Consider the following 25,117-nt stretch of genomic DNA (forward strand, 5'->3'; position numbering starts at 1 on the left):
CAATCCAGCCTGGGTGACAGAGTGAGACTCTGTCTCAAAAGAAACAAACAAACAAAAAATTACCAAATTTAGAAAATAACAAAGGAAGGCCACAAATGGTGGGAGATGAGGCTAGAAGGGTTCACAAGAGCCAGTAGGTCAAAAGAACACATAGGGCTTTGTAATGCTGAAGTTCGGATTTTATCATATGACAGTGGAGAACTCTTTGAGATTTTAGTTTGTTTTAATGAACTACAAGTTTATAAATGTGTAATAGAATTTTCATTAGTATCACATTTACACATCTGATTTGGAAACACAAAGTTTTAAGTAAATGATGTTGTTGAAAGCATCTGTAAATATATTCAGCAAAATGCACTTTTCTTCCTGAAATACAACAGGCTTTTCTAATGATGGTTTTAAAAAATGATACTTGGTCAGTATCCATTTTCCAATATTCTTTTGAGTTAGAATGTAGCCTGTGACCCACTTTTGTAAAGTAATAATTTGCTACTAATATTTAAAGTTACTAATAAACTAAGATATGTATCTAGGCTAGAAACTAGAGGCTTGGCTTACTAATAACTATTATAAATTAAAATAACACTTTAGTTTTACTTTGGTATTTCTATTTACATATCCTAGATGATGAATAATAATATTCCAAGTAAATGTTTAAGTATCACTTAAAATATGAAACTTTCATTGTCTGAACCTCTGATATACATAAGACAAGACAGTGTAAATAATCAGAGCTGTCAATTTTCTGGCTAAACCCTGCCATATTATTATTATTTATATATATATTTTATTGCATTTTATAGGTTCTGGAATACATGTGCAGAACATGCAGGATTGTTGCATAGGTACATACATGGCAATGTGGTTTACTGCCTCCATCCCCCTGTCACCTATATCTGGCATTTCTCCCCAAATTATCCCTCCCCAACCTCCCTACCCCGCACTGTCCCTCCTCTATTTCCCCCCAACAGACCCCAGTGTGTGATGCTCCCCTCCCTGTGTCCATGTGTTCTCATTGTTCAACACCCGCTTATGAGTGAGAACATGCAGTGTTTGATTTTCTGTTCTTGTGTCAGTTGGCTGAGAATGATGGTTTCCAGATTGATCCATGTCCCTGCAATGGACATGAACTCATCATTTTTTATGGCTGCATAGTACTCCATGGTGTATATGTGCCACATTTTCCTTGTCTAGTCTATCATCCATGGGCATTTGGGTTGGTTCCAGGTCTTTGCTATTGTAAACAGTGCTGCAATGAATATATGTGTGCATGTGTCTCTATAATAGAATGATTTATAATCCTTTGGATATATACCCAGTAATGGGATTGCTGGGTCAAATTATATTTCTATTTCTAGATCCTTGAGGAATCGCCACACTGTCTTCCACAATGGTTGAACTAATTTACACTCCCACCAACAGTGTAAAAGTGTTCCTTATTCTCCACATCCTCTCCAGCATCTGTTGTCTCCAGATTTTTTAATGATCGCCATTCTAACTGGCGTGAGATGGTATCTCAATGTGGTTTTGATTTGCATTTCTCTAATGACCAGTGATGATGAGCATTTTTTTTATGTTTGTTGGCCTCATATACGTCTTCTTTTGAAAAGTGTCTATTCATGTCCTTTGCCCACTTTTAAATGGGTTTGTTTGTTTTTTTTCTTGTAAATCTGTTTTAGTTCTTTGTAGATTCTGGATATTAGCCCTTTGTCAGATGGGAGGATTGCAGAAATTTTTTTGCCATTATTTTGGGTGCCAGTTCACTCTAATGCTTGTTTCTTTTGCTGTGTAGAAGCTCTGGAGTTTAATTAGATCCCATTTGTCTATTTTGGCTTTTGTTGCCAATGCTTTTGGTGTTTTAGTCATGAAGTTCTTGCCTATGCCTACGTCCTGCTTGGTTTTGCCTAGATTTTCTCCTAGGGTTTTTATGGTGTTAGGTCTTATGTTTAAGTCTTTAATCCATCTGGAGTTAATTTTAGTGTAAGGTGTCAGGAAGGGGTCCAGTTTCTGCTTTCTGCACATGGCTAGCCAGTTTTCCCAACACCATTTATTAAACAGGGAATCCTTTCTCCCTTGCTTGTTTTTGTCAGGTTTGTCAAAGATCAGATGGTTGTAGATGTGTGGCATTGCCTCCGAGGCCTCTGTTCTGTTCCATTGGTCTATATCTCTGTTTTGGTACCAGTACCATGCTGTTTTGATTACTGTAGCCTCCTTGTAGTATAGTTTGAAGTCAGGTAGCATGATGCCTCCAGCTTTGTTCTTTTTGCTTAGGATTGTCTTGGCTATGCGGGCTCTCTTTTGGTTCCATAGGAAGTTTAAGGTGGTTTTTTCCAGTTCTGTGAAGAAGGTCATTGGTAGCTTGATGGGGATAGCGTTGAATCTGTAAATTACTTTGGGCAGTATGGCCATTTTCATGATACTGATTCTTCCTAACCAAGAGCATGGAATGTTTTTCCATCTGTTTGTGTTCTCTCTTATTTCCTTGAGCAGTGGTTCATAGTTCTCCCTGAAGAGGTCCTTTATATCCTTTGTTAGTTGTATTCCTAGGTTATTTTATTCTCTTTGTAGCAATTGTGAATGGCAGTTTGTTCTTGATTTGGCTCTCTTTATGTCTGTTATTGGTGTATAGGAATGCTTGTGATTTTTGCACATTGATTTTGTATTCTGAGACTTTGCTGAAGTTGCTTATCAGTTTCAGGAGATTTTGGGCTGAGACAATGGGGTCTTCTAAATATACAATCATGTCGTCTGCAAATAGAGACAATTTGACTTCCTCCTTTCCTAATTGAATATCCTTTATTTCTTTTTCTTGCCTGATTGCTCTGGCTAGAACTTCCAGTACTATATTGAATAGGAGTGGTGAGAGAGGGCATCCTTGTCTAGTGCCAGATTTAAAAGGGAATGCTTCCAGTTTTTGTCCATTCAGTATGATATTGGCTGTGGGTTTGTCGTAAATAGGTTTTATTATTTTGAGATACGTTCCATCGATACCTAGTTTATTGAGGGTTTTTAGCATAAAGGGCTGTTGAATTTTGTCGAAGGCCTTCTCTACATCTATTGAGATAGTTTTTGTCTTTGGCTCTGTTTATGTGGTGGATTACGTTTTTAGACTTGCGTATGTTGAACTAGCCTTGCATCCCCAGGATGAATCCTACTTGATCATGATGGATAAGCTTTTTGATGTGCTGTTGCAATCGGTTTGCTGGTATTTTATTGAAGATTTTTGCATCTATGTTCATCATGAATATTGACCTGAAGTTTTCTTTTTCTGTCGAGTCTCTGCCGGGTTTTGGTATCAGGATGATGTTGGTCTCATAAAATGATTTGGAAAGGATTCCCTCTTTTTCGATTGTTTGGAATAGTTTCAGAAGGAGTGGTACCAGCTCCTCTTTGTATGTCTGGTAGAATTCAGCTGTGAACCCATCTGGACCTGGGCTTTTTTTGGTTGGTAGGCTATTAATTGCTCCCTCAACTTCAGCCCTTGTTACTGGTCTATTCAGGGTTTCAGCTTCTTCCCGGTTTAGGCTTGGAAGGGTGCAAGTGTCCAGGAATTTATCCATTTCTTCCAGGTTTACTGGTTTATGTGCACACAGTTGTTTGTAGTAATCTCTGATAGTAGTTTGTATTTCTGTGGAATCAGTGGTGATATCCCCTTTATCATTTTTTATTGCATCTATTTGATTCTTCTCTTTTCTTTTTTATTAATCTGGCCAGCGGTCTATTTTGTTGATCTTTTCAAAAAAACCTGGATTTATTGATTATTTGAAGGGCTTTTTGTGTCTCTATCTCCATCAGTTCTGCTCTTTTCAAAAAAACTCCTGGATTTATTGATTATTTGAAGGGTTTTTTGTGTCTCTATCTCTGTCAGTTCTGCTCTGATCTTACTTATTTCTTGTCTTCTGCTAGGTTTTGAGTTTTTTTGATCTTGCTCCTCTAGCTCTTTTAAGATTGATGATAGGGTGTTGATTTTAGATCTTTCCTTGCTTCTCATATGGGCATTTATTGCTATAAATTTCCCTCTAGATACTGCTTTAAATGTGTCCCAGAGATTCTGGTAAGTTGTGTCTTCGTTCTCGTTTTTGAAGAACATCCTTATTTCTGCCTTCATTTCATTGTTTATCCAGTCAACATTCAAGAGCCAGTTGTTCAGTTTTCATGAAGTTGTGCAGTTCTGAGGTAGTTTCTTAATCCTGAGTTCTAAGTTGATTGCACTGTGGTCTGAGAGACTGTTTGTTATGATTTCTGTTCTTTTGCATTTGCTGAGCAGTGATTTACTTCCAATTATGTGGTCAATTTGAGAGGAGGTGTGATGTGGTGCTGCAAAAAATGTATATTCTGTGGATTTGGGGTGGAGAGTTCTGTAGATGGCTATTAGGTTTGCTTGGTCCAGAAAGTCCTGGATGTTCTTACTAATTTTCTGTCTCGTTGATCTGTCTAATATTGACAGTGGAGTGCTAAAGTCTCCCACTATTAATGTGTGGGAGTCTAAGTCTCTTTGTAGGTCGTTAAAAACTTGCTTTATGTATCTGGGTGCTCCTGCATTGGGTGCATATATATATTTAGGATCGTTAGCTCTTCTTGTTGCATTGATCCTTTTACCATTATGTAATGCCCTTCTTTGTCTCTTTTGATCTTTGTTGGTTTAAAGTCTATTTTATCAGAGACTAAGATTGCCACTCCTGTTTGTTTTTGCTCTCCATTTGCTTGGTAAATCTTCCTCCATCCCTTTATTTTGAGCCTATGTGTTCCTTGCACGTAAGATGGGTTTCCGGATACAGCACACCAATGGGTTTTGACTTTTTATCCAATTTGCCAGTCTGTGTCTTTTGAGTGGGGCATTTAGCCCATTTACATTTAAGGTTAATAGTTTTATGTGTGAATTTGATCCTGTCATTTTGATGCTAGCTGGTCGTTTTGCCCATTAGTTGATGCAGTTTCTTCATTGTGTCGATGCTCTTTACTATTTGGTATGTTTTTGGAGTGGCTGGTAATGGTTGTTCCTTTCTATGTTTAGTGCTTCTTTCAGGAGCTCTTAAGGCAGGCCTGGTGGTGACAAAATCTCTGAGCAATTGCTTGTTTGTAAAGGATTTTATTTCTCCTTAGCTTATGAAGCCTAGTTTGGCTGGATATGAAATTCTAGGTTGAAAGTTCTTTTCTTTAAGGATGTTGAATATTGGCCCCCACTCTCTTCTGGCTTGTAGGGTTTCTGCAGAGAGATCTTCTCTGAGTCATGTGCTTCCCTTTGTGGGTAACCCAACCTTTCTCTCTGGCTGCCCTTAGCATTTCTTCCTTCATTTCAACTCTGGTGAATCTGATGATTATGTGTCTTGGGGTTGCTCTTCTTGAGGAATATCTTTGTGGTGTTCTCTGTGTTTCCTGGACTTGAATGTTGGCCTGCCTTGCTAGGTTGGAGAACTTCTCCTGGATAATATCCTGAAGAGTGTTTTCCAGCTTGGATTCATTCTCTCCATCACATTCATGTCAAACGTAGATTAGGTCTTTTCACATAATCCCCTATTTCTCAGAGGCTTTGTTCATTTCTTTTCACTCTTTTTTCTCTAATCTTGCCTTCTCTTTTTATTTCATTGAGTTGATCTTCAATCTCTGATATCCTTTCTTCTCCTTGGTTGATTTGGCTGTTGAAACTTGTGTATGCTTCTTGAAGTTCTCATGTTGTGTTTTTCAGCTCCATTAAGTCATTTATATTCTTCTCTAAGCTGTTTATTCTCATTAGCATTTGTCAAACCTTTTTTCAAGGTTCTTAGTTTCTTTGCATTGGGTTAGAACATATTCTTTTAGCTCAGAAAAGTTTGTTATTACCTACCTTCTGAAGCCTGTTTCTGTCAATTCATCAGACTCATTCTCCATCCAGCCTTGTTCCCTTTCTGGTGAGGAGTTGTGATCCCTTGGAGGAGGAGAGGCATTCTGGTTTTGGGTGTTTTCATCCTTTTTGCGCTGGTTTCTCCCCATCTTTGTGGATTTATCTACCTGTGGTCTTTGTAGTTGGTGACTTTCAGATGGGGTCTCTGAGTGGACATCCTTTTTGTTGATGTTGAAGTTATTTATTTCTGTTTTTTAATTTTCCTTCTAACAGTCAGGCCCCTCTGCTGTAGGACTGCTGGAGGTCCACTCTAGACCGTGCTTGCCTGGGGATCACCTGTGGCGGCTGCAGAACAGTAAGGGTTGTTGCCAGTTTCTTCTTCTGTTATCTTCGTCCCAGAAGGATACCCTCCAGATGTCAGCCTGAGCTCTCCTTTATGAGGTGCCTCTTTGGTATACAGGGGTTGGAGATCTGCTTGAGGAGACAGTCTGTCCCTTATAGGAGCTCCAGTGCTGAGCTGTGAGCTCCGTTGTTTTGTTCAGAGCTGCTGGGCAGGTACATTTAAATCTGCTGCAGCGGAACTCATAACTGCCTTTTTTTCCTAGGTGCTCTGTCCTGGGAAGGTTGGGCTTTATTTATAAGTTCCTGACGTGCTGCTGCATTTTTTCAGAGGTGCCCTGCGCAGCAAGGAGGTAGGCTAGTCACAGTGTGCCAGCAGAGGCGTTGCTGAGCTGCTGTGGGCTCTGCCCAGCTGCTGTGTGAACTTCCTTGTGGTTTTGTTTAGAGGTATAGTTAGAACTGCCTCGGTAATGGTGGACTGCCTCGGTAGTGGTGGACTGCCTCGGTAATTGCAGATGCCCTTCCCCCCACAGAGCTGGACCATTCCAGGTCCAGCTGTGCTTGTTGTGAAACTCTCAATCCAGAGTGTTTCAGATTGCTGGTCTTTGTGGGGGTGGGACCCGCCAAGCCAGATCACCTGACTCCCTGTTTCAGCTTCCTTTTTTCAGTTGAATGGGTGGCTCTGTCTTACAGGCATTCAAGGCACCAGTATTGGTGTGAGCTTTTGATTGGGGACCCACAGCGCCAGCTGATACAGCATGGTGGAAACTCGTGGCAGTTTTCAGCCCAGGAATCTCCCGGTCTGTGGGCAGTAATAACACGTTTGGAAATGTGGTGATCACTCACCCTCTTCAGTGTTCTCGCTGGGAACTGCACTCCAGAGCTGTTTCTATTCGGCTATCTTGGATCACTCTGCCATATTATGAAGCAAAATTCTACTTAAACTGATCACATGATTCCCTATTCTGAAGGCCAATAGGCTTTGGCTTCAGAAACTTAGAGGAATATTTCAAAAGGCAAAAGAAATCTATTGTTCCTCTGAGTCAGCTTTTCTCAGGAGATCACTGGTTCTCAGCTGCCCATTCCTGCTGCTCTTTCTTCATTCCTGAAGTTCCAGCTCTCCCTCTGCTCTTGCTTCGTTTCAGTATTTATTTTAGTATAGGTCTGCTGATGATACATTCTTTAAGTGTTCTTTATCCAAGAATGTCTTTATTCCACTGTCATTCTTGAAGGGCATTTTCGCTGGCTATGGAGTTCTGGGTTGACTCTTTTGATTACTTAAATGTTCACTTTCCTCTTACTTCCATGGTTTCTAATGAGAAGTGCACCGTCCTTTAAATCTTGGCTCCTCCTTTATGTAGTGTGTTGTTTTTCTCTGGCTACTGTCTTTAGTCTTCAGCATTTTAATTATGATGTGGATGGATCTAGTTTTCTTTGAGTTGATCGTATTTGGGGTTTGCTCAGCCTCTTGATTCTGCAAATTTATGTCTTTCACCAAATTCTGGAAGTTTTCAGCCATTCTGTCTTCAAATATTTTTAATGTGTTAATCTCTTTCCCTTCTCCCTTCAGGACTTTAGTGACTAGTGACACAGTATTACAATGATGGTTCATATTGACCAAAGGTCCCACAAGCTCCATTTTTTTTAAAAGATCTGTTTTCTTCAATCCTTCAGATTGGATAATTTCTGTTGGTCTGTTTTCAAGTTCACTGACTTTACTAAATCCATTCTGCCAGTGATTTCTTGTTGTAAATTTTAAGTATTATAGCTTTCAGTTCTAAAATTTACATTTAAAAAAATAGTTTATATTTCTTTGCTGAGAACTTTTCTCTTTTCAAAGTTGTTTTAAAGACTCTTGTAGAGAGAGACTGGGCACATGGTCATGCCTGTAATCCAGCACTTAGGGAGGCCAAGGCAGACAGATCTCTTGAGTCTAAGAGTTCGAGACCAGTCTGGGCAACGGTGAAACTGTCTCTACAAAAAAAAAAAAAAAAATAGCTAGGTGTGGGTGCCTGCAATCCCAGCTACCTGGGATGCTGAGGTGGGAGGATTGCTGATCCTGAAAGGTCGAGGCTGCAGTGAGCTGTGATTGCGCCACTGAGCTCCAGCCTGGGCAACATCTGGCAATCCCAGCATCTGGGTTATCTCATCATTAGCATCTGTTCATTGCCTTTTCCCCTGAGAGTTCGTCACCATTTCACTGGTTCTTTGTATATTGAGTAATTTTCCATTGCATTCTGAACATTTTGAATGTTATGCTGTGAGGCTCTGAGTTCTGTTAGAATCCTTTAGAGAATTTCTTTTTGTTGTGTTTTAGTTTTAGCAGGCAGTCAACCTAGTTACGTTTAACCCACAGGTTCTATGTTACCCTTGGGTGGTAGTTCCAATGTCAATTTCATTTTCAGGGCCATTGCTATATTGTACAGGTCTGTCCGACATGTGCCCCTTGCAGGGGTTAGTCTGAGACTCAAGTGTCATTTCTCAAAGTCTTTGCTGTGCTGCTGTGGCTCTTACCACAAATGTGCAGACTAAAGGTGTGCCGAGGACTTGTGTCTGCTCCTGCACAGAATGAGGGCATCTTCTTTCTCAGCTCTCTCCCATCCAGTGTTGTCCCCACACACTCTGGCTGGAGAAAGAGGCTGTGCTAGTGTTCTGTGCTGCTGTGCAGTTCTGCATGATCAGGACCATCCTTCCTGGAAAAGAGGGAAAGATAATGGGGATTCTCACACTTCTTTGGATGACAGGGTCTCATTTTCCCAGTTCCTCTGCCAGAAGGAGTTTTCTCTTGGGATTTTGAGAACCTGTGCCCCTGCTGTACAGTGCAGCTCTGAGTGCAGTCACCTTGGGGACAGAGTTGGGAGAGAAGAGAAAAGAGAGCGGGTTGGAAAAGGAGAGGATTTCCTCCACACTCTTTAGCTCACAGAGACACTTTTCCTAGACCTCTGGCTTTAAAGGCAGAGTTTTCTCAGGGGTTTTGCTACTGTAGCCTCTGAGCAGCTCCACACTGGCCCTGTCCTCAGATCAGAGCTACAACATAAAGGAGAGAAAACAGGAAACTCACTCCCAGTTATGGGTTGCACTTCAGGCTTGACAGCTTCCCCCATCACTGTTATGGTGACCTTTTCAGAGTCCTCTTCAAAATCTAGAGATTGTAATTGTAATAAGTAGGAGAGGCTGCAGCAGGCTGGTGCTGTCTTGGCCCCACAGCCCCAGAGTTTGTCAATAGGCAGAAAGACATTTTAGAGAAGTCACTCTGGCTGCTGAGTGTGGAGCAGGACAGGATGGGGGTGGATGTGGGGTCTCACAGCCTTCTGGGAAAGCAGTGTAAGGGTCTCAGGGCCAGTACAGTAGGAGCAGTGAGAAACAGGGCCATTAAAAAAAGTAGTAGTAAGATGAGCAGAGCCTAGTGACAGATTAGATGAGATGGAAGGGAGAAGAGTCAAGGATGACTCCCAAGCCCCCGGCCTTAGCTGACTGTCAGAACTCAAACAGGGAAAAGGGGAAGGTCATTTGGGGGAGGGGAGATGAATTTAATTAAATTTGAAGGATGTAATATTGTTTCTAGCAGGTTATCAAAGATCCTTGCTAACTGAAACTGAGAGACCATACTAAGCAGATAGGGTGGCTTTCTGACCATAAGCCTTCCAGAGAGGAAATGGTAGAGAACCATTGACAGAGCATGTTCTGGAGAACATCTGAAATGGCAGCCAGGTCCCCGTGATCCTTCTGCTTTGATGAGGTTACATAACATGGAATGGAGCTTTGATCCAGTTGCCGTCTCTAGGACAGAAAGTGCCACTGCCTCGCTGATGGGGTGACATTCAGCTAAAGAAAGCAGACACAGCTGCTGCAGCCTGCATCCTCCCTTTTAAGACCAAAGAAAGATACCAGGAAAGCCTATATGGTAGAAATGGCTTTTTATAAGGGTTCTATATCTAGTCCTTGTTTTTACAAGCTAAGCTGAATTCCGCTCCATTCCTAAACCATGCCGCTTGGCTAGTAGTCCTGAATTACTCTTAATATGGAGACACACAGAGGCCAACTGTGTGTGGAGTGATGTTACTGGCAGCATGGTTTTGTCATCAGGGGAAGGAGTTGAGTATTCCTCCTGGAGACATCTGCCTAAAAATGAGTGGTGCGTCATCTTCAAATTGTTGTCTAATCTTACGACTGCACAAGAAAATAATTAGAATGTGTGTAATCTTTTCATATTTTCCAGAGTGCTTGCACCAACCTTCAGCTCTTCAAACTTCTGGCATCCATCTTAACATTCATGTCTCAAGAAATCAAATTTCTAGAAAAGGCTTTTGAAAAACTCAGTAGTGGAAAGAAACAAGGTTTTCCTTTTCATCCTCATGGTTTTCATTATTTCTGTTATGACTTCTTTTGAAACTAATATTGTGTGTTGTGATTTCCGCCAGCCTCGTTTGAACCTCATAGCATTCTTATGAGCTATTTTAATATAGTGATGAAAGTCTGAAGCCAGATGATCTGTGTTTAAGCCTGGCTCTGTCACTTCCCAGCCGTATGGCCTTGGGCAAGTTAAATAACCTCTGTCCTCCTCACTTTACTCATCAGTAAATGGGGTTAATAATACCTTTCTCATCAGGTTGTTGCAAGTAGTAATTCAATTGTAAAACACTTAAATGGTGTCTGGCACAGAGAAAGAGCTGAATAATTAGACATTATTATTAGTTTTTGGCAGGCATTATTGTCTTCTCGCTGTGGATAATTGAGACACAGAAGGGCAAGTGACTTACCTGATGCCGAATTTTATGTCAGAACCTCCTGCCTCCTTTTCCAGTGTTCGTCCTGCAGCAGGCAGAAGTGGGGAAGGGTCCAGCAGGACATTTCTACAGAAGAGGATGAGGTGGGAGGGAGGGTCTGCAAAGCTATGTTAGGAGGAAGAACCCTTATAAATAGCATCTCACACAGGGTGAGCCAGCAGTTTATGCCAGATGACAAGTAGATACATGATTTTACAAATTAAGTAGCTCCTGAGAGACTAACATGTGATTTAAAACAAAATACACCTCTTCTCCCTCCCCCGGTGAGTTATTCTGGTATAAATTGGTAGGTTTTTTGGAAGAGATCTGCCTGGCAAAGAAATGGCTGTTTAGTACAGCCAGCTTTCCCTTGTTGCTGTCAGTTTCTCAAATCTCTCTTAACTGCATTTTTAAATTCAAATTTTCAATTTGGGTAGGGTTTTCAAAAAATTCAAATGCCACCTAACTGAGGAACATTCAGCCAGGAGTGACTGATGTGACCACTCAGTAATTCTGGCCTTAGCATCTATGGCTGAGCTGTGAGATAGCACATTACAGCCCAGCAAATATTAATAGCTTTCTGAGATCAGAATGCCATGAAATGTATATTCCTTCTTTTCACAAAGCCTCCCTGCATCACTTTTATATATTTTCATCTCATTTTGTTCTTTCTTGTACCATGAAGCCTGGGGTACACACATGCTCCTATGACAGATTCTTTTTAAAAATTTATTATACTTTTAAGTTCTGGGGTACATGTGTAGGTTTGTTACATAGGCATACATGTGCCATAGTGGTGGTTTGCTGCATCCATTGCCCTGCCATCTACATTAGGTATTTCTCCTAATGCTATCCCTCCCCAGTCCCCCCACCCCGCAGGCCCTTGTGCGTGATGTTCCCCTCCCTGTGTCCATGTGTTCTCATTGTTCAACAGCCACTTATGAGTGAGAATATGCGGTGTTTGGTTTTCTGTTCTTGTGTCAGTTTGCTGAGAATGATGGTTTCCAATTTCATCCATGTCCCTGCAAAGGACAATGAACTCATCCTTCTTTATGGCTGCATAGTATTCCGTGGTGTATATGTGCCACATTTTCTTTATCCAGTCTATCAGTGATGGGCATTTGGGTTGGTTCCAAGTCTTTGCTATTGTGAACAGTGCCACAATAAACATATATGTGCACGTGTCTTTATAATAGAATGATTTATAATCCTTTGGGTATATACCCAGTAATGGGATTGCTGGGTCAAATGGTATTCCTAGTTCTAGATCCTTGAGGAATCACCACACTGCCTATGACAGATTTATTTATGGTTCTGCCCAGCACCGATGTCTCTGAAAACCAAAACCAGGGTCTGGGAAGGAAAGATAGGGTAGATTGGATGGTTGTGTCTGAACCCTGATTGCAGTTCAGGTGGATTAAGTTCTTTTGACCCCTCCAGCCCACTGAACATTGCTCACCTCAGGGCCACCCCTGCAGTGTTGCTGATCTGCTTAGGTGCTGGGAAGAGCTGTTGAGCTGAGTTTAGCAGAAAATTTGAAAGGATGAGTTCTCTCCTCTCATCACTCACCCACACATGTGAGAGCAAACTACTTATCCTTGGTTTCTGCTCATTTGCAAATTCATAAGCCTCACACATGTCCTTTAAAATACCAGCCTCTGGCCAGGCACGGTGGCTCACACCTGTAATCCCAGCACTTTGGGAGCCAAGGCAGGCAGATAACCTGAGGTTAGGAGTTCAAGACCAGCCTGACTAACATGGTAAAACCCTGTCTCTACTAAAAATACAAAATTAGCTGGGTGTGGTGGTGCATGCCTGTAATCCCAGCTACTTGGGAGGCTGAGGCAGGAGAATCACTTGAACCTGAGAGGCTGAGGTTGCAGTGAGCCGAGATCACGCCATTGCACTCCAGCCTGGGCAACAAGAGAGAAACTTCATCTCAAAATAAAATTTAAAAACCATCTGAGAGCCATAGGAGGATGTTTAAATACAATGAGTCCACATAAAATACTTACTTAATAGTTTAGTAAGTGTTTTAGTTCCTTCCAGAAATGACAACACACAATACTAGTTTCAAAAAAAGTCATTAATAGAAATAATGAAAAACAGGCTGAAAAAAAAAAACTACCTTGTTTCTTTCCACTATTTAGTTTTTAAAAAGCATTTTCTAGACATGCTAGAAATTCTGCTTCTCGGGACATGAGGTTGAAATGGACGCCTGAAATCTGAATGAACCAAAAGGCCTTTTCCTGAGGGTGGAGTGATAAGAATGTTTTGCCCTGGTAACTGTCTCTTTGGATTTGGTATAACCTGGTTGTCTTTAAGTATCTGCCAGTAACATCTAGAGTGACAGGCCTAGGAAATGTACCCTATGGGTTAAGAATTCCTAGGCTGACCTCAAATAGATGACATTCTCTCTCATTATCTATCCGAAAAACAGGAATGATGACATTTGACTTACTTAACCCGGTCCAGCAGGAATGTTGGGAGACACAGCAGCAGACAGTTTATTTTTCCTGCTGCTTTGCATTCCAGTATCCTTGCTGTTTTCTCCACATGAGCCAATATCACAGTGATATCGGTTGCCAGCCATTTTGCTGGAGCTACATGACATGTTATGCATTTTGCTAGAGGTACATAACATGTTATTTTGCAGGTAAATTCCATAGCTTCCAACCAGAATTGCTTTTTTGGAAAATGGAATTTTTCCAGGAGAAGATAAGAAAACTTAATAATTAATATTAAGCAATTTTAACAGCTTGAGTAAAAAGCAAAGATTATAACCTTTGATGAGATGGTGCAGCAGATGTGAATGTTTTAGCCACCTGCAACCTCTAGGATTTGGCAAATTGAGAAAACAAGATGTCACCATTAAGCCAGAACCTAGACATTTCAAGGACATTATGAACTTCATTCACTTGTGAAGTACCTCTGATGGTCCAGCTCCAAGATGGGCAGATTGTAGAGAAGTAAATATTTCCCTAACTATTGTGATTACATTCCTAATGGACCTTTTCTAGTGCTGACGTTGAAGAAATAGTACAAAAAGTTGTCAGTACCCTTCAATTCTGTTAGTCAAAAATGTTTTTCCTGTTTTCTTTTTTTCCTTTAAAATGGACATATACTTCCAACGTAGAAGTTGTACCTTTATGTTTAATCACATTTCCAGTTGAAGCCAGTTTGGGGTGTGCATGTGTATATATTTGCATGTGTGTGTGTATATACACACACCAATTTTATGTGTGTATGTGTGTGTGTGTGTATGTGTACATATGAAGAATTTTTGAGCTGGGACCTTTTTAGTGGTTAAAAAAAAAATAAGTTTTAACCAAAAAAGATTGCCTTCTTTCCATCTAGCTATTTTAGGCTAAGAGAAAAATGAAAGACTAATTACAAAAACTGTGGAGCTGAATTTCTGTTGTGCAACAGCAGCAGTAGACACTTAATATAAATGAATTCAAACTAGAAGCCACTAAGACCACTAAGACATTTACTTCCTTCCTTCAGTTAAATATATTGGATATTTGCATAACTATTTTATAAGTATGGAAATTTGTGATTAAGGTGTCAAATTACACAGCTCTGGTATCTGGATACAGGTCAGGCAGAATAACAAGGGGCTGACTTTCTGATAAAGGCCTTGGTGTCAAGTATTTCTTTCTTTCTTTTTTGTTTTTTTTGAGACAGAGTTTTGCTTTTGTCACCCAGACTGGAGTATAATGGTGCGACCTTGACTCACTGCAACCTCCACCTCCCGGGTTCAAGTGATTCCCCTGCTTCAGCCTCCCCAGTAGCTGAGATTACAGGCATCTGCCACCACGCCTGACTAATTTTTGTATTTTTAGTAGAGATGGTGTTTCACCATGTTGGCCAGGCTAGTCTTGAACTCCTGACCTCAGATGATCCTCTCGCCTCGGCCTCCGAAGGTGCTGGGATTACAGGTGTGAGCCACTGCATCCGGCCTGGTGTCACTATTGCTACTGATTGTACAAGGGTGGCCCCTAAAGTGAGGGTGACTTGAGTTCACGGTTCATGTGTCTAGGCCATCACTATACCTCAGTGTCTTCATTTCCTCCCTTATTATAGGTAGATAAAACAGCATCTACTGTAAGGTTGCTGGGAAGACTAAGTAACATAATCAATGTAGAGTTTCTCCATAGTGTACAACACATATCAGTTGCTCTCCAAATGGTAGCCACAATTAATATTTAACTCAGCTCTGAGACCTTGGGCAAATCCCTTAATTCCTCTGACTCTTGGCCTCTCTATTTGTAAAATGAGAATAATGTTTACTTGCCTACTTACCCATGGTATTGTCATGAGGACCAAATGAGAACATATCTTAAAAGGACTTTTAAAAATGAGTAGTTGGCCTGGCGCGGTGGCTCACGCCTGTAATCTCAGCACTTTGAGAAGCCAAGGCAGGTGGATCACTTGAGGTCAGGAGTTCGAGACCAGCCTGGCTAACATGGTGAAACCCCTTCTCTACTAAAAATAAAAAAATTAGCCAGGCACGGTGGCAGGCACCTGTAAGCTACTCGGGAGGCTGAAGTAGGAGAAGCACTTGAAACCAGAAGGCGGAGGTTGCAGTGAGCCTAGATTGTGCCACTGCACTCTAGCCTGGGCAACAAGAGCGAAACTCCGTCTCAAAAAAAAAAAAAAAAAATAGCCAGGTGTGGTGATGGCAGTTGCCTGTAATCCCCAGCTACTTGGGAGGCTGAGGCAGGAGAATCTCTTGGACCCAGGAGGCAGAGGTTGCAGTGAGTCAAGATTGCACCATTGCACTCCAGCCTGGGAGACGAGTGAAACTGCATCTCAAAAAAAAAAAAGAATAGTTAACAAACCAGTTGGAAGGCAAAGCTGTACATAGCATGACACAATGGAAAACATTACAAGGCTGCTTGTAATCAAGTGTTGGCGTGTGAGGTTCAGAGAAAGACAATGGTAAACCCTTAGAGAAAGAAGTCTATTATGGCGTAATGTTGGGGGATAGTCCCATATAGAGACGGGGAAGGGTATTCAGCTGAGCCTTGAAGATGACAGAAGGTGGCTGGGGGGAGGTGACTCCTGCTTCCACCGGCAGCTCCTGTGGGCTGATCTTTGTGGTCTCATCTGTCATTTCAGGCTGAGCTCATTGGAAGCCTCACCCACAAGCTGGAGACCCTCCAGGAGGCGAAGGGGAGCCTGCTCATGGACATCAAGCTCAACAACGCCCTGGGAGAAGAGGTGGAGGCTCTGATCAGCGAGCTCTGCAAGCCCAATGAGTTTGACAAGTACAGGATGTTCATAGGGGACCTGGACAAGGTGGTCAACCTGCTACTCTCCCTCTCGGGGCGTCTGGCCCGTGTTGAGAACGTCCTTAGTGGCCTTGGTGAAGATGCCAGTAATGAAGAAAGGGTAGGTGGCCTAGCAACACAGTTCAACAAGTTCTCCCTTAGAGCCCACATACAGAGAGGCGCCATTAGATGCCATCCTTTCTCTCAGGAATATATGGGACAAATCTCTTTGGAGCAGGGAGAGAATACATGTATAGATAACCAAGAAACAGAGAAGGCACTTTCTGGGTGCAGTGGCTCACACCTGTAATTCCAGCACTTTGGGAGGCTTAGGCGGGCCTCTTGAACTCCTGAGGTCAGGAGTTAGCCTGGCTAACATGGTGAAACCCATCTCTACTAAAAAATATGAAAATTAGCTAGGCACCATGGTGCATGCTTGTGATCCCAACTACTTGGAAGGCTGAGGCAGGAGAATCACTTGAACCTAGGAGGTGGAGGTTGCAGTGAGCCAAGATTGTGTCACTGTACTCCAGCCTGGGCAACAGAGCGAGACTCCACCTCAAAAACAAAAGCCAGGTGCAGTGGCTCATGCCTAAAATCCCAGCACTTTGGGAGGCCAAGGAGGGCAGATCATGAGGTCAGGAGTTTGAGACCAGCCTGGCCAATAAGGTGAAACCCTGTCTCTACTAAAAATACAAAAATCAGCCAGGTGTGATGGCAGGCAACTGTAGTCCCAGCTACTCGGTAGGCTGAAGCAGAAGAATCGCTTGAATCCGGGAGGTGGAGTTTGCAGTGAGCGGAGACTGTGCCGCTACACTCCAGCCTGGGTGACAGAGTGAGACTCCGTCTCAAAAAAAAAAAAAAAATGTAATGCTGACACTTAAGGCTCAGGGAATGCTTGGGAAAGTAAAAAACACAAGCACCAGAGTTTCCTTCCTCCCAGCTGTGTTCCTTCCTTTCTCCCCAAAAGATAAAAGCATGATAAGTACATTAAAACAGGGAGGGGGCAGGGGCATAGGCTCAAGGCTCCAGGGCATCTCACGTGAAGGGCCACAGGCACTTAGTGAGGATGCACCCCCTCCTCGAAGGGAGGGTACGGGGGGACAGGTAACAGTGCTGACACCGCTGGAGACAATTCACCAAGAACTTCCACCTGTCAGGTACTTTGAGCTTATGTGCCATCTCATGGAATCCTCACAACAGCCCAGTGAGGAGGCTAGGACAGGAGTCCTGCTGCAGACCCCAAGTTGTATCACTGCATTGAACAGAATTCCAGAGCTACAGAGCATTCTTCATCTACTCATCTGTACAGCAAATAGTTACTGGGGGTCTAGTATGTGCCACTTGGTGGTCTAGGCACGTGGGATACATTTGTGAGCAAAGCGGACAGATCCTGCCCTCCTGATACTCAACAACAAACAGTAGACACAATTATTTTATATATATCTGCACACAGTATGTGTATGTATACATGCTAGAAGATGGAAGGAACTCCAGCCATGAAGAGGGGCTCCTTTTCTCGTCTATGCTACCATCCTTCTTTTTCTTCTATTTTTTTTTTTTTTTTTTTTTTTTTTATTGAGACAGAGTCTCTTTGTCACCCAGGCTTGAGTGCAGTGGTGCACTCTAAGCTCACCGCAACCTCTGCCTCTCCGGTTCGTGTGATTCTTGTGCCTCAACTTCCTGAGTAGCTGAGATTACAGGCACACGCCACCATGCCGGGCTAATTTTTGTATTTTTAGTAGAGACAGGGTTTTGTCATGTTAATCAGGCTGGTCTCGAACTCCTGACCTCAGGTGATCCACCTACCTCTGCCCCCGCAAAGTGTCTGGGATGACAGGCGTGAGTCACCACGTGCGGCCTACCATCTTTCTTTTTTATTGCTCTCATGGACTCTCCACTAATTCCTCCTGCTATATATATTGCATTAAAAGGAAAGATGTCCTTTTTCAAATAGGTTTTAAAAGGATTAGAAAAAGTCTGGATGCTAAGCATTTAGGAAAGTCACCCAGCATTTAGGAACTCCGCAGCACCTTGTGTAAATGTACTGAGCCAGCTTCTTTATCTAGAAATTACCCGATACTGCCTTACTCAGAAGTGTGTCCTTTCCTCCTTTCTTCTACTTGACAAACAGCTAACAGTAGCCTGTCAAATACTGTGTGCTAAGGAAAAATGCTGACCAAAACACAGGCCCCGCCTTCCAGGAAAGCAGTAGGCAGGAGCAGTTGTGTGCTGGTGCTACGCATAGTGAGAAGCTCAGCCATGAAACACTTCTCAGGTGGGGGAGTGGAAGGCAGGAAAGACTTCACACAGTGGCACATGAAGACAGTTTAGAAGGACCTCTTAATTATAAGAGAACTGAGAGGGGAAGGGCCTCACCATTTAGAAGAAATACCATGGACAAAGTCAAGAAAGAGACGCCATGTTTACGAATCAATTTGCATGTTTAGTATGTCTAGAACATACACTGATTGCTTGGTTGGTTTTTAAAAACAGTGAGGTACAGGAATATTAGAAACGGACAGAAAGTCCATGGCCCCATCGAAAGGGATAAAGAAGAAAGGTCAAAGAAGGTATGGGAAGGTATGGGAAACCAGGAAGGGGTAATGAGGACTCTCCCCTTCCCCCTCACCCAAAGCTAGCATCAACAGGGAAGCCATTATGGGCCTCCTGCAGTAGCCAAGGGGACTGGAGCCCTTATCAGAACCATAGCTGTAGCTGCCCTATAAGCACTGAGACCCTGGTAAAAGAATGCAACCACCACCAACCCGAAGCCTGGCACAGAGGCAGCCAGGGATACATGCCACAATTTCTTTTCGCACTCTCCAGTCTCTTTCCCATCACTCCCCTTGGTCAAACACAGAGGGCAAGGAAGCCCAGTGGATGCAACCCCTAGAGTTCAGCTTTCCTCAGCACGGGGCAGAGGAGAGTGGACCTGGAGAGACAGACACAATATTCAGCACAGAAAATCATCACAAAGACCTTACCACAGTCATACTCAAGACTTTAGACTTCAGTCTGTAGGTAGAGAAGGGCCATGAACTAACTTTGTGACTTACTCAGCCTGGGGAGGGGCAAGATTGATGTTAAAGTAACAGTTGGGAGGCTCATTATAATACTCTAGTCAAGGAGGGTTTACGCTGCTGATGCAGGCAATTGTCCTGGGGATAGAGAAGAGGAAGAAATTAGAGAATGAATTTGGATTAGCAAGGAGCACGTTAGATGAGGGGAAGAGCAGAGCAGGAAATAATTCCAGGTTTCCTGCTGGGCCACCTGGATGAATGCTCTAGATACCTAAGAAAGACTGAAGCAATTTCTAGTTAGGGCAAGATGAATTGTTCTAGAACTGAATTAAACTTCACTCTTAAATACAAGTAAGTTTGCTCACCTGAAAAATACTACAGCAGTATTGGTTTTTATCCTGATTGGTCTTTGTTAAGAAACAAACTAAGTAGAAATGAAAAACAGAAGAGAAATAGTTACCCAGTGAGGAGTAGTGAAGACCAGGATTGGGGAGGAGTATCTATGAGGCTTCAGCTGAATCTCTAAAAACAATTTCTAATCTGAAGCAAATATGAAAAAGTGTTCATATTAAGATTTGGCACCATTAATGATAGGTACACAGAGTGATGGGCATTCTCTATACATTTCTGATGTCTAAAATATTTTATGTATTTTTTAAGGTAGGTGCTGAAAAAATTCTCAGTTTTTTAATTTCTATCTCTATGGTACTTTGAAAGGCATCTTCAAATTCAGTCACTCAGGGTTTGTTTTTAGGTCTGTTTCTCTGTATAGGGAAAGGAAACTTATGCCAATAAGCCTGTAACTCTTCACTTTCCCCCTAGGCATTATTCTGTAAGATGTGACAGGCTAGTTTAGGGGAATTTAGGGCAAAGACACGAGCCTTTGATAACCCTACATAACCAATTTTATTGAGGTATATACTTAAGTGATTTTATTTCTTGATTTTCATTTCAATTTTCCTGAATCACTTTGTTTTAAACAATTTCAGTAGGTTTTTGGGGAACGGGTGGCATTTCATTACATGGATAAGTTCTTTAGTGGTGATTTCTGTGATTTTGGTGCACCCATCACCTAAGCAGTGTACACTGTACCCAATGTGTAGTCTTTTATCCCTCACACCCTACCACCCTTCCCCAAGTCCCCAAAGTCCTTTGTCCTTCTTATGCCTTTGCGTTCTCAATAGCTTAGCGCCCACTTAAAAGCAAGAACATACAATGTTTGGTTTTCCATTTCTGAATCGCTTCACTTAGCATAATGGTCTCCACCTCCATCCAGGTTGCTGTGAATGCCATTATTTCACTCCTTTTTATGGCTGAGTAGTATTCCATGGTGTGGAAAATACCACATTTTCTTTATCCACTTGTTAATTGATAGGCATTTAGGGCTGGTTCCCTTTTTTGCAGTTGCAAATTGTGCTGCCATAAACATGGGCATGCAAGTGTCTTTTCTATATAATGACTTCTTTCCTATGATTAGAGAACCAGTAGTGGGATTGCTGGATCAAATGGTAGATATAGTTTAGTTCTTTAAGGAATCTCCATATTGTTTTCCATAGCGGTTGTAGTCATTTACATTTCCACCAGTGGTGTAAGAGCGTTCCCCTTCTATCACATCCATGCCAAATGATTTTTTGATTATGGCCATTCTTGCAGGAGTAAGGTGGCATTGCATTGTGGTTTTGATTTGCATTTCCCTGATAGAGATGTTAAGCAGTTTTTCCATGTTTCTTGGCCATTTGTCCATCTTCTTTTGAGAATTGTCTATTCATGTCCTTTGCCTACTTTTTGATGGGATTGTTTTTTTCTTGCTGATTTATTTGTAGATTCTGGATATTAGTTCTTTGTGGGATACATAGTTAACAAAGATTTTCTCCCACTCTGTGGATTGTCTGTTTACTCTGCTGTTTTTATTTTGCTGTGCAAAAGTTCTTCAGTTTAATTAAGTCCCATCCATTTATCTTTGGTTTTTGTCACATTCACTTTTGGATTCTTAGTTATGAACTCTTTGCCTAAGCCAATGTCTAGAAGTGTTTTTCTTATGTTAATCTTCTAGAATTTTAATAGATTCAGGTCTCAGATTTCAGACCTTGATCCATCTTGAGTTGATTTTTGTATAAGGTAAGAGATAAGGCTCCAGTTTCATTCTTCTACACGTGGCTTGCCAATTATCTCAGCACCATTTGTTGAATAGGGTGCCCTTTCCCCACTTGGTTTTTGTTTGCTTTGTCGAAGATCAGTTGGCAGTAAGTCTTTGGCTTTATTTCTGGGTTCTCTATTGTGTTCCATTGGTCTATGTGCCTGTTTTTATACTAGTATCATGTTGTTTTGGTGACTATGGCTTTGTAGTATAGTTTGAAGTTCGGTAATGTGATGCCTCCAGATTTGTTCTTTTTGCTTAGTCTTGCTTTGGCTATGCAGGCTCTTTTTTGGTTCCATATGAATTTTAGGATTGTTTTTTCTAGTTTTGTGAAGAATGATGGTGGTATTTTGATGCGAATTGCATTGAATTTGTAGATTTCTTTTGGCAGTGTGGTCATTTTCACAATATTGATTCTACCCATCCATGAGCACGGTATGTTTCCATTTGTGTGTGTCATCTGTGATTTCTTTCAGCAGTGTTTTGTAGTTTTCCTTGTGAAGGTCTTTAACCTCCTCAACGTATATTCCTAAGTTTAGTTTTGTTTTGTTTGCAGCTATTGTAAAAGTGGTTGAGTTCTTGATTTGATTCTCAGCTTGATCACTGTTGGTGTATAGCAGTGCTACTGATTTTTGTACATTGATTTTGTATCATGAGACTTCACTGAATTCATTTATCAGATCTAGGAGCTTTTTGGATGAGTCTTCAGGGTTTTCTAGGTATAGGATCATATCATCAGCAAACAGCAACAGTTTGACTCCCTCTTTACTGATCTGGATGCCCTTTCTTTCTCTTGTCCGATTGCTCTGGCTAGAACGTCTAGTATGGTGTTAAATAGCAGTGGTGGAAGTGGGAATCCTTGTCCTATTTCAGTTCTCAGGGGGAATGCTTTCATCTTTTCCCTGTTCAATATAATGTTGGCTGTGGGTTTGTCTCCTTATTTTGCCTAAAAAGTGTGAATGGTTAAGTATAAAATTTTTTTTGAATTTAAAAATGATATGTGTTGCCATGTTGGATAGAAAACCACATTAAAGATAATATATGCTACAATATCATAGAAAAGTGTAAGAAACTCTTAGAACATAACATTCATCATTGTTGAACAGAATTTCTCTCATTTTAGATTCAGAGGCCTGCAAAAGAGAACCAAAAAAATGGAAACTGACTTCTCTGGAGATGGGAAATATGATGATTCCCTTGTTATTATGGATTAGGGAGAGGTTCTCAAACTTTAGCCACAAAAGAATCATCTGGAAGGCTTGTTAAAACAGGTTTCTGGGGCTCACCTCCAGAGTTTTTGATTCAGGAGGTGGAAGAGGGCCTGAACCCTTGCATTTGGGTGATGCCACTGCTGCTGGTCCAGCAACCGCACCTTGAGAACCACCGTATTAGCATAGTACCTTGATGATTATTTTTGAGACAGAGTCTCACTCTGTCACCCAGGCTGGAGTGCAGTGGCACAGTCTCCGCTCACTGCAACGTCCGCCTCCCGGGTTCAAGTGATTTTCATGCCTCAGTCTCTTGAGGAGCTGGTATTACAGGCATGCATGACCACACTCAGCTAATTTTTGTATTTTTAGTAGAGACAGGGTTTCCTCATGTTGGTCAGGATGGTTTTGAACTCCTGTCCTCAAGTGATCCACCCGTCTTGGCCTCCCAAAGTCACCGTGCCTGGCTGATGATTGGTTTTTAAGTCTAGAATCCAAAAGCAATTTTATTCCCAGCCAATTTAAAGTAACACCTCTCAAATTGAAGCTACCCTATGACATAACAAATTAGAGAATGCTGTAATATGCAATATAAAGATAATAAGCTGATTTTCAAAAAGTTAGCCTCCTTAGAGTGACAATAGGAATAGAGCGAGGTAATTCCCAGTCCTGTCAGAGGTGTCCTTGCAGGGAGTCTGGCTCTTTTCTCCTTTCCCCTGGCCTTTGTTGATCTGTCCAATTTGCCCTGGCAGAGCTCTCTCTATGAGAAAAGGAAGATCCTGGCTGGGCAGCACGAGGACGCCCGGGAGCTGAAGGAGAACCTGGATCGCAGGGAGCGAGTGGTGCTGGGCATCCTGGCCAATTACCTTTCGGAGGAGCAGCTCCAGGACTACCAGCACTTCGTGAAAATGAAGTCCACACTCCTCATCGAGCAGCGGAAGCTGGACGACAAGATCAAGCTGGGCCAGGAGCAGGTCAAGTGTCTGCTGGAGAGCCTGCCCTCGGATTTCATTCCCAAGGCCGGGGCCCTGGCTCTGCCCCCAGACCTCACGAGTGAGCCCACTCCTACCGGGGGCTGTACTTTCAGTGGTATTTTCCCAACGTTAACCTCTCCACTTTAACCTCTTCTAAAATACTCAACCAAAAGATGACTGTTTCTTTCAACACTATTTAATCTGAAAAATGTTTCAGTACAAACCACTGTTTGAACTATCTGGGTTATTGGTGTTTGTTCTGGATGAAAGGAAAAAAATTCTCTCCAGGAGGAAGCCTGTTTTTTCCTTCTTGCCCTTCCTGATTGATCTTCTGAGAGCTCAAATGCTGCTGGACACATACCCCTTTCTATTATTACTTTGTAGTAGAAAGTAAATTAATGAAACAGAACTGATTGGAGGGTGTTTTATCATTTAGTTTTTAACAGGCTGAGGCAACATGGATCCGTGTGTGTGCCCCTCAGGAATGTATCCACAGTGGCCTTCCTTGCTGGTGGGCAGTGTATCCCGATGGCAGGGTACAAGTACCATTAATGAAGGGTCTGCAACATAAAGCCTTAAAAAGACACACACTAAGAAAAAATTGTAAAACCTTGAACATTGTTATTTATATTTTTTAAAATGGAAACGATCATTGTTTGTTGTGCTAACCACTTATTTGATTCTGTTTTGTGGTGGACGTAGATAATTACGTTTGAGCTTTGTATTTTGTGAAAACCTTAATGAAATGAATTCCAAAGATAGTCACATTGAGCGTGAAGACTTTTTTTCTTGCATTCCTGACTTGTCTTATTTTTACAAACATGAGCAGGCATTCTGCACTTCACTGGACTTAGTATGGGGAGTCCTCCCCGGCTCTTCTCCTGTGTCACAGCTTCCCCAGGAGAAGGCCTTGTGCACCGTGGTTATTGCAGCATTTCCTAGTGCTTCATGTCATTATCACCGGTGGGGAAACAAAGCTAAATATTATTAACAAAGACAACAACTCTCAGACCTATGTAATAAGAGGAAGTCCAGAATCCAAGCCAATTCAAAACGGAACCCATGCTGTTCTGTTGAACAAGATTTGGGCTAAATACGGCCTGTTTATTGAGGCTGTTTTTTAATGATGCTTTTTAAAAAAAATGTTTCCTAAAATATCAAGCCTGTCAACCACACTTTGATTAAAAACTCCCTCCTTAACCTCTGAAGACTGATTTTGCTTTATCGTGTTTCAATAATAACATCTCAGAAGTTACTTTGTAATCCCAGTTGTAAGCCTATAAAAACAAACTGGAAGGATGAGGAGGTTATGGTCTGGCAGCCAGGCTATGTTTACAGCTGCTGGAGATGGCAATACCCTAATACTTTAAGCAAGTGGTACATCCCAAGCTGCGCTTTAGGGTAGATTTGTTATTTCATATGTTTGATCTGTGGCTGGTGGCCACCTTTGTTGATTTTGGCTGACGAGTTTCATAGCAGCTGGTCATAGAATATTGGGGGAGTAAAATTTTGAAGTTAAAAAAAAGGTAAGAGAACCAAATATCCCTTCTCCCCTTTAGAACATGTTAATTAC

The 25,117-nt window shown here is 41.9% G+C and overlaps 1 protein-coding gene across 2 annotated transcripts in view; it reads left to right on the forward strand.

Annotated features, from left to right (window-relative positions):
• SHROOM3 (shroom family member 3) overlaps window positions 1-24,311 on the forward strand; it is a 199,288-nt gene extending 174,977 nt beyond the window's left edge. For both annotated transcript variants that reach the window (XM_012446997.3, XM_012446996.2), the window contains 2 exons: window positions 16,051-16,323; window positions 23,323-24,311. In XM_012446997.3, the coding sequence (XP_012302420.2) occupies window positions 16,051-16,323; window positions 23,323-23,691 (642 nt within the window). In that variant the 3' untranslated portion in view covers window positions 23,692-24,311. The remainder of the gene's footprint in view (window positions 1-16,050; window positions 16,324-23,322) is intronic.
• The last annotated feature ends 806 nt before the right edge of the window (window positions 24,312-25,117 follow it).

This window comes from Aotus nancymaae, unplaced genomic scaffold (genome assembly GCF_030222135.1).
Source record: "Aotus nancymaae isolate 86718 unplaced genomic scaffold, 86718_ANA_hifiasm-v0.15.2.pri h1tg000006l, whole genome shotgun sequence".
NCBI classification, from domain to species: Eukaryota; Metazoa; Chordata; class Mammalia; order Primates; family Aotidae; genus Aotus; species Aotus nancymaae.